The sequence below is a fragment of the Mirounga leonina genome, unplaced genomic scaffold (assembly GCF_011800145.1).
Source record: "Mirounga leonina isolate KUSES-001 unplaced genomic scaffold, KU_Mleo_1.0 Mir_91, whole genome shotgun sequence".
In the NCBI taxonomy this organism is placed as follows: Eukaryota; Metazoa; Chordata; class Mammalia; order Carnivora; family Phocidae; genus Mirounga; species Mirounga leonina.
Genome location: NW_023270839.1, coordinates 30,649,402 through 30,663,816, shown reverse-complemented (window position 1 = coordinate 30,663,816; position 14,415 = coordinate 30,649,402). Strand labels below are relative to the sequence as shown.

The 14,415-nt window shown below is 37.7% G+C and overlaps 1 protein-coding gene across 3 annotated transcripts in view; it reads left to right on the top strand.

Moving 5' to 3' along the window:
* Positions 1-11,197, top strand: part of RAB27A (RAB27A, member RAS oncogene family) — a 75,324-nt gene extending 64,127 nt beyond the window's left edge. For all 3 annotated transcript variants that reach the window (XM_034993594.1, XM_034993595.1, XM_034993596.1), the window contains one exon: positions 8,772-11,197. In XM_034993594.1, the coding sequence (XP_034849485.1) occupies positions 8,772-8,970 (199 nt within the window). In that variant the 3' untranslated portion in view covers positions 8,971-11,197. The remainder of the gene's footprint in view (positions 1-8,771) is intronic.
* Positions 11,198-14,415: the final 3,218 nt, after the last annotated feature.

Here is a 14,415-nt window from a genome sequence, read left to right as displayed (position 1 = left end):
GGGCCTCACCTCTAAGCTTCTGAGGTAATTGGTCTGGAGTGGTTTATCAGGCAAGATTCAATGGAAGAAACATACTTACATATAAAGCGATTTGGTACAGGTATTTGACCTTATGCACTTGTGGGAGCTGGTTAAGCAGTCCTTACGGTGTTATTTTGACACTGAAACTTGAAGTCCACAGGTCAGGCAGTCAGGAAGGGAAGGTGTTTAAGGTGGGGAGAACAAACACCAGCTAGGACCCATAATGACAGAATGAAACCTGCCTCAGTGCTTGTTGCCTCTGACCTGGATGGTCTGGGTATCCTAGAGAATAAGGGCTAAGCACATGCACCTGGCCGAGAAGTTGGAGAAACTGAAGGAAGATCTTGGGGAAGGTGGAGCCGGTACAGATCTGGTTGCTGGTTTATGCCAACCAGACGAGCCAGCAGGTCAGCAGTGATGTATGAGAGCTATGGAAAGTCTGCTGCTTCACTTCCACTCCCCAAACTCCCCCAAACCTCTCCTGTGATCCACCCTAACTGGAAAGGAAATTCTCAGAAATGTTGTTCAACCTAACCAAGTTGATGTGTCACAAAACCTCCGCAGGTGGGGGCCTGGGCATTGGTGTCTCTCAAAAGCTCTCCACATGATTGTTATTAGAAGTACCTGGGGAGCTCTTAGCAAATACTTGGATCTGGGCCTCACTTCTAATCTTCTGACACAATTGGCCTGGAGTAGTGATTCTGAGGTGGAGGCTGACCAAGCCCCACAGGCGATTCTGATATGCTCTTCTACTCTTGAGAGGCACTTGGGTAATGTGGTAGGAAGGAAAGAGGGAGGCCAGATACCACAGAGAATACTGAAGTGTCGAAACTGGAGCTGGGGAGCTATGTTGCAAGGGGGTGAGAAGGAAGTAAGTGATGAAGCAATGGAAACCATGGACCTAGACTGTGCTTTTGAGAAGTATGGTAGTGAGGCCAAAAGAAATAGGGTATCTAGAGGAGTTAGCTAGAGCCAACAATTATGTTCTCAAGTACTGGAGGGGAGCCAGGATAGACTTCTTCCCCCACTGGGTTTCTTCAGCCTTTTGTTTGTTTCTTCTGTTCTGGTTCTCAGGATTCCACTTCCTTCCTGGTAGCAAAGAGCCCAGCATTGCCTTCTGTCTATAGGCGGAGTCTGGGGAGCCAGGGATTGTCTTTCATCTGTGCCCAGCTCACAAGCTCTGGGGAGTACTTCATAAGGGGGGCTCAATCTCAGGTTTCTGAGTTAAGTTAAAATGAGAGAAGGGATTAGCAGATAAGATAATGGAATCTATTGGAGAAGAAAGGAAAGAGATGGAAACAGAATTTCCTTAGGAATTAGGAAGCATAAAATACTGTTCTGGGGGCACCAGGGTGGCTCAGTTGGTTAAGTGTCCGACTGTAGGTTTCAGCTCAGGTCATGATCCCAGGGTCATGAAATTAAGCCCCATGTCACGCTCCTTGCTGGGCATGGAGCCTGCTTAAGATCCTCTCTCTCCCTCCCCCCCCTCCAACCACATGCACTTACTCTCTCTCTCAAATAAATAAATCTTTAAAAAATATAGTTCTAGGCTGTTTGGCAATTTCAGAAGCAAAAAGAAACAGTTTAGTGCATGTGCATTTCACAAATTTGACATATAAGTTTAATGATTATTTTCACAGATTTTTTTCATTTTTAATACTATTTTTATTGATTGCACATGTACTAAAGGGCTATGTTGATCACTTCATCTCCATGCTAATAGTAGTAAAATAGAGTATGGTTAATGGCACATCTTCGTATCATTTGTATGTTGTCTGATAAATTTGCATTTTTTTGTTACTATTGTGCTCCCTTTTCTCCCCAGTACCTAAAAATGAGTCATCGGTTCATAGTGCTTCTCTTAAATATATATGCACTTAGAGAATGAAAGACTATGTCTCAGAAAAATTTTGCAAACCTAATAAAGAACATGTTATAGTACAAATATGGAAAATAAATCTGTCTGTGAGGACAGATAAATCTGAGAATAAGACTTTCATGCAGCAGCCAAAAATGGAAAGGGTGAATTGAATGTATGATGAAGGATATCAGAAATTTTATGTTTAGTAGACTAAGAATATATTAACCTCTAATTCCCTGTAATTTTTAGGTTTTTCTAGAACAAGGGCAAAATAATGCTTTCTAGTATGTTATATTGAAGATTGTCAGTGAAGTCAGAGAAAGGAGCAAAACAAATGTTTGTCCAAACTTGTCCTCCTGCCAGTCAAAATGAGGATGGGCTACACTGTTGCCAAAACACTTTAAAAAATAGCTACAAAGTCAAATATGTAAGAAGAGCAAACAACCAGCATTGGCAACATTCCTCTTTGAGGTGATACTATTGGATCTCAAACCTTAGTGTGTATCAAAATCACCTGAACTCTGGCTCCCGGGGAATTTCTGATTCACTATATCTGGGGTGGAACCCAGACATTTATGTTTCTAATTCCCAGATGTTGCTCCTGCAGGTGGTTGAAGACAGCACTTTGAGAACAATTGGTGTGCAAGTCACAGGTGTGCGTGCTGGCAGACATTTTCCTTGACAGTATAGTTGAATAAATCATTATGCACAGAATATGAAGCAGTTGTCTACTGTGCCATGCATGGGTGAAGGAAATGTGCTTAATGACTCATCACTGGAAAATCCATGTTTGAGGAAGGGGGATATACTTTCTCTCTCACATTGATTAAATCAGCTGTGATATAGTCTGGGAAGGGACACTGGGATTGGTACTGAGGGAGTGCCAGCCATAAGTGGGCAGGCAAGGACTTGGTCAGTAAAAATAGCTGCACTTAAATGCCCTCCCGCTCTTCTTTTTTCACACAGGATAGTTGGTGGTCATTACAAGCCTTTCGTTTTTGATTCTGAGTTGAAGGAAATACAGAAAATTGTGAATATGATGAAAGCATAATAATTGAATGTGTACATATTTCATGTGCTATACAAAGGAATGGGTAGAACATTTTTTAAAATTGAGAATAACTGATATATAACATTGTATTAGTTTTAAGTGTACAATGTAATGATTGGATATATGTATATATTGCAAAATGATCACCACAGTAAGTTTGGTTAACATCCATCACCATATACAGTTATAATTTTTTTCTTTTTTTAAAGATTTATTTATTGATTTGACACACATACAGAGAGTGAGCACAAGCAGGGGAAGCTGCAAAGGGAGAGGGAGAAGCAGGCTCCCTGCTGAGCAGGGAGCCTGATGTGGGGCCTGATCCCAGGACCCTGGGATCATGACCGAGCTGAAGGTAGACGCCCAACCAACTGAGACACCCAGGCACCCCAATTTTTTTTTTTCTTCTGATGAGAACTTTTAAGATCTACTTTTTCAAGGGCAGCAAGTTTAAGATGACTTTTTCCCCACTAAAGGATGCTGGCTATTGATGAGGAAGGTGCTCAAGAGTTTCTGGATTAAAGAATGTGTTAACATTATTTACATTAGTAATATGAGTACAGACCATTTCTGGGTTTCAAGTGGCTTAGCTCAGCAGAATGCTCAGTGTCCTATCTAGTCTGAACTAGCTGAAATGTGGCATGAATAGCTTGATCTCAAATAATTTGATTCTTTGCATACTTTATGACCTCCTTCCTTCATGTAAGAAATAATGGTGTATCATTGGGTGGGCATGTTTTAAAACCACACACATAAGCTAAACCTAAACATACAAGACTGATTTTCAGAACCCCACACAACTCAGTGGAAGATCTAGATTTCATTTGGCATAGTCTCCTAGGTTGAAACAGTCAATACACCAGCCATTTCTTTTCTTTTTTTTTTTTTTAAAGATTTTATTTATTCATTTGAGACAGAGATTCAGAGAGAGAGAGAGAGAGAAAGCATGAGCAGGGAGAGAGGCAGAGAGAGAGGGAGAAGCAGGCTCCTCACTGAGCCAGGAGCCCGATATGGGGCTCGATCCCAGGACCCTGGGATCGTGACCTGAGCCGAAGGCAGACGCTTAACCATCTGAGCCACCCAGGCATCCCACACCAGCCATTTCTTGTAAGTGCTTGTTCATTTAGCATTCAACAGACTATGAAAAGTAGTGAGACTCCTATCTTAATTTAGTGAAAAAATTTTCCATAATATCTGGATCCACATGTGAGCCAAATATCTAGAACCATTTGACAGAACCATCAAATACACTTGTTTTCATTCCTGACAACTTCTTACTGTAATCTAGGATCTTCTGGTTTTGTGGAAATAAATAATAGAAATCAGCTTGATGTGATCCTGACCTATTGCATAAGCAGGATATAGATACCCTGGTGAAAAACTATAAATGATGATAATACCCCTCCATCATTGATTTGAAGTAGTTTGCCATTTTGCTCATTTTATTTATTTTAAAATCTGTGATTAATCTATTTTTTTTTTGAAAAATGTACCAAAATTGGTGTTCTGCATGCATTCCAAACAGCTGTTAAGTGGTCATTTTTGGATTGATACCACAATTAGCTGCACAGGATTTTTCCAAAGGTTTGGCAATACCGCCCCTAGTAATGCTACGTTAGCACCACCATGTGGAGAGAAGGAACAGTATCACTCTCTATGGTTAAAAAGGGGGACAGTTGATCCTCTTGAATTTAAGCTAATTTTACTAAATTTTTGCCTCGTAAGTTTTAGGAAAAATAGAATATTATTTTTTAGAGAAGGAAAAAACCCATTAGATTAAGATTTATTGAACACTTGCTGGACACTAGGCTTGTGCTAAGTCCTTAACATGTATTATCTCATTTCCTCCTTGCCATGGCCCCATGAACCACTGTTACCCACTTTACAGGTATGGAGAAGTGTTCGGATAATGTAGCCCAAATGCCTTCTAAAAGTGAACATCTTTTAAAAGTGGACATAAAATAGTACTAACTCCATCCTCTAGACTCCTTTGCCCTTAGGACAAGCTGAACAGTCCAGTTTTCAAATGTGAACACAAAGGCACATTCTGTCTCTGGAGCATCATTTTGTTGTGGAAAGTCTTACTTCAGGGTCTTCTCTGTGGATCTCATTTGCTTCTCCTCTGGCAGCTTAAAGAGTGGAGAGCAGAGTAGAGTGAACTCAAGTATTCATTAATTCTTGTAGAAACAAAAACCGCATTACCCCAGGTGTTCAGAAGACTCTGAATGATTAGTCTAAAGATTAAGATTGTTGGGGCACCTGGGTGGCTCAGTAGGTTAAGCATCTGCCTTTGGCTCAGGTCATGATCCCGGGGTCCTGGGATCGGGTCCTGCATCGGTCTCCCTGCTCAGCAGGGAGTCTGCTTCTCCCTCTTCTTCTCCCTCTTGCTTGTGTGCTCTTTCTCTCCCTTTCTCAAATAAATAAATAAAATCTTAAAAAAAAAAAGATTGTTAACCAGACTCCTGGTCTCATGACCCAGAGGTTCACAAATGGCAGGAAAATATCCTTGAAGGAGAGAAGGTTGTTCCTTGAATTTGGAGTTCTAAATCTAAACTACATCTTATTAAAAGATGTACAATATTAACACGAGTGACTTAAAAATTTATAACTTAACTCCTATACCCTGAAGTTCTACCAATTAAATACTTGCTTAGATTAGTAAATATATTAGACAATAGCTTATAGGTCTGCTAGAGGCACCAGTCTTTTATACCTTAGTAGTAATCAGTAAAGTAAGATCCATTTCTCTGCATTTGGTGAAGATCACTTGGGGCAATGAGGAATCTGATGGGGACTTACGGTAGGCAGATACTTTGGAGCATGAAGCACTTCAGCAAGGACAGGTCTGAGTGAGCCATCCCTGGTGTAGGAAAGGAAACATGGTCCCAGGTACTAGAATTTAGGGCAGTACTGTAGATCGCTACCTTATGGATTAAATCAATAGTTTGTAAGCTAGTTTGGGAATTTAGTGTTTATAATGTTGCTCAGGTCTCTTGGAGCTATGACTCTCCGTGACTCAGTGACATTTTTTCTATGGGATGATGTGTTCTGAGTGTTAACAAAATTACAAGCAAAATTTTGTAACCTATTATGTGTTGGAAATAAGAAATTTATCAAAGACACACATGTCAAAAATGATACATTTTATATGTGTCAGATTCTGATATAAACACTTTAAATGTTAACTCATTTAATCCTTATAAGAAGGTACTGATACTATTTAGTTTTAGGGATGAAGCAACTGAGGCACAGAGTTTAGTGGCTTGCTAGGGTTATATAGTTGCTAAGAAGTTGTGCTAGGATCTGAATCCAGGCAGCCTGGATTCAGAGGTTATGGCTCTTAACCATTGTCCAAGATGTTTGTAACTTCTATGCATAGATTTTTGTTTTTTAAAAGGATTTTCAACTATGATTTCTCATTTATGCCTCAAAAATAACTGGGCAATTTTCAGGAGCTGAGAGAGAAAAACTATGGAAAGTAGAAATAGCTTAATGGAAATTCAGTTGAGGAAATCAATGAGGCTCAAGATTTGAATTCGAAAGCTCTTTATAATGGACTTTGAGGGGATTTCAAAAAATTAGATGTGCATTACTATGATAAGAAAGTTCTTCTTCTTTTCTTTCTTCCTTTCCTTCCCTCTCCTCTCCTTTCCTTTATTTTCCTTTCTTTCCTTTCTTCTTCCCTCCTCCTCCTCTCTCTCTCTTTTTGCATTTCCAATTTCAGCTTACTATTCTTGGGGAGAGGGATGAGTTTTTCAGTTGCTTTTTCATGAAACAATTTTTTTCTGAATGGTGATAGAATGATTAAGCCTTCTTTTTAAGCATGAGAAATGTTCTGTAGACATTAAATGATTCTTCATGGTATAGTTGAGAAAGTGTAGGATGAAGAGAATATAAGTATTGAAATTTTGAGAATTCTCAATCTCAAAGTATTCCTGTAACAATGGCAGCATCAAACACTGTTCCATTGATTTAGCTCAATAACATCATAAGTACTCGACAAATAGATGTTAAATCCCCACAGAGGATGCCTTTTTAATACTTGGTAATCAAATACTGCATGTGGCCAGGGAAATGGGAAAGACGCATTATCTTCTGTGGATAAGGCAGCAGATGAAGGTGGAATTAAGAAGACTGACAACAACCAAAGATGTAGCCAGGCAGGAGGTTTAAAAACATTAAGACCATGTATTTTGCTCAGCATGCCATTCTCTGATTAAGATATTTTAGAGTCCGTATGAGGGGTCTGAACATGAGCATGGTCGAATCAGTGGAACAATCATGTCTTGCAAGACTCACAGGTGGGTGGATAAATGCTCAAATGAATTACAAGTTCCTCAACCGGTTTTTAAGAGCTATCCTAAAGCAGGAGAGAATTGCAGAGGTCCAGTTGCAAGGCCTGTCAGCTCCTACAGGAAGTGTTGAGATAATAAGACATCATGAAGAATCATAATGGAGAAATAGCCTCCCATTCCTACATGTGTACCCCCTAATGTGCTTCTTAGTGACACGAGAAGCTAAGCAATTGTGGGAAGATCTGTAAAAGCACTAGGAAGTTTAAAAAAAATCTATAAAAGCTCTCATTATGGAAGCTGCTCCCAGCCAAGAAATAATAAAAGAGTAACTGACATTGTAATCAGAGTTACTGATGTAGTGTTAACATGCTAGGAGAACACAGAAAAACAAAGATGTTCTCCAAGAAAAGTAATAACTAGCGGAGGATTTTAAAGTCCCTAAAAATGTAAGGAACATGTTACTGAATTCAATTGCAGGACCTCCTGAGGTTCTCAAACAACATTCCTTTGCAGTTTTTAGATCTCAGAGCATTTTAGTCAGATTTCTTACTAAATAGTAGAAATGAACTCAATAGTTTGAGAAAATAAATTTCTATCACTGTTTTCATGGCTTTATTAAGAAGCAGGAAGAATGTGGAAGTTGATTAATCCTCTTGCAAAGACTAACCCACTGCAAGAAGACTGATTTCTCAAAATTATGTGAGAAGCAGCCTTATGGTTTTGAAACTGTTTTGTGTTATTAAAAAATTAAACATACACCAAGGTACTTGGATAACAAAAGACTGATGTCCTTGAGAAACTCTGAGATGCTGTAGATTTCAGAATGTCTTCAGGTTTATGGTCTAAGAATACCACCTGGAGTTGACAAGTGACAAACACAGCCAGTGAACTTGCATTCCTCTCTAATGTTAGTCCCACCCCAAGTGCAGCAAGCCAAAGGGATTTGTTTTGGAAATCCTCATACAAAGTAGATTAGTTTGGAGCCAGTAGAATTTACGGTTAAGATTCTGCTGGAATCAAGCAGGTGTGGATTCAAAGCCTAGCCTGCTACTTTCTATCTTTATGAAACTGGGCAAATTACTTCATCTTTCTGAGCCTCAGTTTACTCATCTGTGAAATGGGAATGAAAATTTCCAGAGGTTTTTTTTCTATTAGGAAGTCAGTGTCAATTATTTTATTGTCTTTTTTACTTTTTAATGTACCCTGTTGTGGTAGTGTTTTTTTTTTTTTTGTAAGATGTTAGTTATTCATGAGAGAGAGAGAGAGAGAGAGAGAGAGAACAAGCAGGAGGAGCAGAGGGAGGGGGGGAAGCAGGCTCCTTGGCAAGCAGGGAGCCCAATGCAGGGCTCTATCTCAGTACCCTGGGATCACGACCTGAGCTGAAGGCAGATGCTTAACCGACTTAGCCACCTAGGAGCCCCTGTGGTAAAGTGTTTTTATTGTCTTATATATTTATACTCATTTTTGAAGTTGCATTATCAAGGGCAAAAGTCACGGTCTTTTTCCTCCATATGTTGTTACCTGAGTTGTCTCCATCTTGCAGAATCCCCTACTTTGAAACTAGCGCTGCCAATGGGACAAACATAAGCGAAGCAATCGAGACGCTCCTGGACCTGATAATGAAGCGAATGGAACGGTGTGTAGACAAATCCTGGATTCCTGAAGGAGTGGTCCGATCCAATGGTCACACCTCCACAGATCACTTGAATGAAGAAAAGGAGAAGGGGATCTGTGGCTGTTGAAGAGTCCAGCGAGCTACACAGTAACTCAAGTGGTCCGTGTCTGTGATCTTTTCTATGGGTGATATATGTGGCACAGAGAGAGATGAGCTGGCATTATGTACAAACTGCTTCTACCGTCCCACTTAGACCTCTCCGGTTTTAAAATTCATTTGCTGCAGCTTTGTAAATATTTAAGATTCAGCCCAAGAGTTATGAGAAATATTTCACATAGCCAAAAGTGCCTTATATAACCTTAACCCATGGCAGGAGATGGTTCGGAATTGAGGATTTTGTAGCCACAGAAGAGTGCATTTATTATGTAGAATGACTAAAGATACCATCACCTGCCTTAACATACATCAGTCCAGAGTCTAACACTCAAAATCTTAGATAAAATTATAAAACTACCCATCAGTCTTTAATCCAAATTAAAAAACCCACTTGTACTGTGGGTGACCTTGTAAAATGCCATCTAAACCACTTGAATGTTAAATAAGAATATACACAAACATCAGTTCAATGTCCTTGAGTATTAATTTATATAAACAGTCTCTTGAAAATGAATATAGCATAAATTATGCTTGTATCTGTAGACTCTGGATAAAGTGGATTGACCAATTGTATGCTCACTGAGGTTCTTGTTGGTAGGAAAGGGGTTGGGGGTGAGGTTAGGGGTATCATAATGTAGTGTAAGCAACTGAAGTGGGGCTTCTAGCTCCCTGCTGTATTCCTACTGCTCTAAAGTGTTGATTGAAGGATCAGGGAATTAGATTTTTATGGCTGTATTTCACTGTGATCTGTGCGTTTATACTTGGCCTACGTGCTGACCACATTTGAACATAGCTGGTGCTTATGCTGAAGTTATTTGTGATAAGTAAGCATTTAGCTTCTTTTTTTTCATATTTATAATGTTGGTCTGGCATCCTCAGACTGCAGTTTTAATTAGCTTGTGAACTACTAATCTTTTGTCTTCACCATCATGCTTTATATTATTGATATTTGCAACTTGTTTTATTTTTACATTGGTGGAATTAAAGGAATTAGATTTTAATTGCATAAAATGTTTGCTATTTGGTAGAAGAAAGATGTATTTAAGCAGTTACATTTATGTTATAACTCAATATAAGAAAAATGAAGCCTTAAATAGCCTATATTTTTTATTTAGATCACAGGCATTTATTATGTAGAATAAATGAGTCTTTGGGTCTCATTTGCTGGGTCTTGCCAAGGTCATGGATTCCTCTGCATTGCCTCAGTGTCTTTATATCAAATTAAAGGTAGTTTTAAAATATGCTTAATGGCAGGTGTTTATAAAGGTCATAGGGGACAATTCTTCTTTATTAAAGAAAGTGGTTTAAGTAAATTAGATTAAAATTTCCAAAGAGCTTAATGGTTATTTAGGAAGAATTACCATTCATTGTAATTTAAACAAAGAATAAAAATAAATGTATTTTGTGGTGGCAAATGATTGGAAGAACTGTAATTAGAAATATACAGCCGTGATGGAAGTAATTACTTTTACATGGTAATTTTCAAATAGCTTTTTAATTTTTTTATGTTCTGTTAATCACCATACATACATTTTAGTTTTTGATGTAGTGTTCCATGATTCATTGATTGCATATAACACCCAGTGCTCCATCCTATTTCTTTGCCTCTTCCTTCCTACTACTCCCTTAAAAAACTTAGCTGGATTAATGAGATCTTATATATTTCTATCCTTGAAATGAAGACTTCTTGTAAATACTAAGAAAGTCATTGAGTCCTATGCATTTGGGTTGTGTATTCCAGTAAGGAAAAGATCCAGACATTACAAGGGCAGGGTCCTAATCACAAACAGTGCCTTCTGAAGTTGCCATAGACTTCAGTTTAGCAAATCATAATTTTACAGCTACGTATCAGGCAGCACTTTATATGGTCTATTATGCAGTCAAAAAGAAGACAATATTTGTATGTTTCACTTTTTTCAAGAACCACATAAGCAATTAGCTACATATCCCATCGGCTTTAAGCATAATACACAATTAAACATGTACATGATGTAGTGCACATGCAAGAACCATCCTTAATTATTGAGATAAATAACCTGTATTGTCTTTGGAAATCCTTTGTTTGAATTTGGTATCAAAGTATCATTTTTGTGCATCAATGTATTTTTCTATTTATAAGACTGTGTAAAAGTAAAGTGTATCCTCAGTGAACTTCGTGCCAATTAAGCTTATAATTAAAAAGTGGTCTAGTCTGCCAAGTTTGTGTGACTTCATTATACTTCTCCTTCTGAGGTATTCTAGGGTATTCTGAGGTATTCTGGGGATTCTGCTTAGCATGGACTCTGCTTGAGATTCTCCCTCTCCTTCTGCCCTTCCCACTTGTGCTCTCTCTCTCAGATAAATAAATAAATCTTTAAAAAAAAAAAAGATATAAGCTCCATGACAAATGGGACTCAGGCAGCTTTCTTCAAAATTGTGTTGCCACTGCACAGAAAAGGGCCACTACACAGTAGGTTATTGGTGAACTGCACAAAGGACTTAAGTGGCAGCAGGATCAAATGAATGAGTTTTCAAATAGGAGTCTGTTAATGTTCAAAGAGGAGTAGAATTTGAAAATAAAAACAGCTTCAAAAATGTTTAGACAGGCTCACATATGTTTGTGGTTTATGTGAGAAATTAGGAAATCTGAGAAGTACATTCTGTATCTTAAAGTTGATGTCAAGATTGCTAACAATCTAAAAAGGGAATGTTTTGATTGTCATTTTTATAGACTGGAAATTTCTGTATGGTATTTCCAGGTCTTCTATTTTTGGCAATATTGGTAACTATATCACTGGAAAATTCTTCCACTATAAAACATTTAGATAATGCTGAATAAAATATAATGAATGTATTTTTTAAATGTAGTGTTGATCTCTCAATAAAGTAAGAGAAATATCCTGCGACCACCCCTTTCCCCCACAAAACAGACAATAACAAGGGCAACAGCAATGGCAGCAACAGAGAGAAATTTCAACAATCTGATACTGAGTGTGGTTTGCTCTTGGTTTCATTTTGCCAGTATTAGTAATCAAGGTGCTTAGTTTTAGTGACTACATGCCATTAGGAGAGAAAGTCTTGGATAGGGCAGAGGTAGGGCCCTGGAATGGAGAAGCCCTCACCCCCAAACAGACAAAAATCCAGGGCCCACTCTATGTCTTAGTCTCTCCTGAGAAATGTATAACCTTTTACACAGGTTTAGGGTTCAAATTTATAGTACCTATTTTTTTGTCTGAGAATGCTAAGCCAAGAAGTTAACATAAAAAAGTGATTTGTGGTTGGTAATATAATACCTCTGGACTACTTAGTAGAAGCGAAGCAAAATCTTTTCAGAGAGAACATCTCCACCCATACTTTACAGGACTCTTCCAGAAAACACTCTACTAAGGATGAACTCACAATTAAAAAATGACAACCCATTCCTTCCCTACTCTCTCAGCCTCAATCATGAGCAAGGGTCAGTAAACCCAAAGCAGCAGTATTTTACACGTAAGGACTTCAAATAATATCAGATGGGGACCATAAAGTAAAAGTTTAAGAAAATTACAAACCTAAGAGGAGTTGAAACATCTGGAAAAAGAAGACATTATTAAAGATAAAAGATTGGTTTTAATGAAAAAAAAAAAAAGACTTCATGTATGAGAAATACAGTCACTGATACTCAAAACTTAATGGTCAAAAGTTAAATGGCAAGTTTGACACAGTTGGAGAGAGAATTAGTGAACTAGAAGCCAGGTTGGAGAAAATTACACAGACTTCAGCAGAGATAAAGAGCAAGTAAGAGAAGAGATACAGAGGAGAGATAAAAACTTCAATTTATGTCCAGTAGGAATTCTAGAAGAAGCAATTAGAGAAAATAGAAGAAGCAATATATGAAAAGAAAAGAGCTGAGGATTTTTTAGTAATGATAAAACACATACTTTCAGATTCAGGAATCATAAGTCTCAAGCAGGATAAGTGAAAAATAGTATTTCCAAGATTTTAGCTCAATTTATTGGATGTGGAATACATGTCTTTCTTTTCTTATGTAAGCCTCCAATGAAACTTTAGGGTATGGGATTAAGAGCACAGATAAGGGATGTGGCCTCTGACATTGAAGTTAAGAGGGGGATGCTGGGTGATCATGTAAGTGAGAAGGGCAGGAAATTTCTTATTTAAGTAGCAGGATAAAACAGTTGGGAAGGAATTGTGTAAATAGCTTGGGAGGACGGCTGAGACTCTTCTATAATTGTTGATGGGAACAAGAGAGGGAGAGGATTAAGCAAGGATAAAATAATTTTCAGTGTCTTGGTTGACAATGAAGTATTGGGCAAATGTTTATTACTAACATTTCTGGTATGTGCCTTTGTGGTTAACATTGTTATGGAATTACTACTCAAATTATTAGAGAAGAAAAGTAAATATAATTATCAGATAAAAGGAAAAATTCTATGTATTTGTAGATTCTAATTAGACAAACTGATTCTAAAACTGAAAAAATAAACTTTAAAGAATAGCCAGAGAAACAATGCATAAAAAGGCCAAGAAGGTGAGAGGAGGGCTGCAGGTAAACCCAGTTATTTAAAAAGTTGTAACAATTTAAACATTTTGGAACTGGCACATAAATAAACAAAGAGAGTCCAGAGGTAAACCCATAAAGAAGTGACATTTTGAATTAGGGAAATGATGCATTATTCAACATGTTATCAGAAAAAAACAAAACTGGAATCCTTGTCATCTATACTTAAGTAAATTCCAGATTGGCTGAAAATTCAAGTGTGAAAAATACTGTAAAAATAATGGAGAAAAATCCAAAACAAAACAAACAAAAAAGATTGGATAAGTTTGGATATATACAAAGAAAACATTTCTGGATGGAAAAATACTGTAAGCAAAGTTTAAAATATCAGTAAATTGGGAAACAATATCTAAATGTCAGCAAAGCACTAACTTTCTTAATATGTCAAGCGATGTTAAGAATCAACATGGTAGAAAACTGTAAAGGACATAAACAGGCAAGTCACAAAGCAAAATAGATTTCGAACATTTGGAAAGATTCTTAACCTCATTCATAATTAAATAAATGCAAGTTAAAATAATAATGAAATAAATTTTAACTTCAGACTGGTAAAGATTATTTTTGACAAGAATGTAGTGAAATCAGTATCTTATTGGTTGTTGTTGAGTGTTAATTGGTAAAACCTTTTAGAGAGTATTCAATATTCCAGATTTTAAAAGAGTACCTATCATATCCTCTGATCTAGCCTTTTTCTATGTAGATAAACTCCCTTTTGGAAAAAAAAGTATATCAGTAAGTGATAGAGTAGGCATTTAGATGTGAGCTGGAGGCAAGGGAAGGTGATAAATAGGTTACATATTAGAAGTCTGGAGGCACCCAGACTTTGTGGCTTCCAAGACCCTGGGGCTAAAGGACCAAGAGCCACAGGTGCCAAACTGG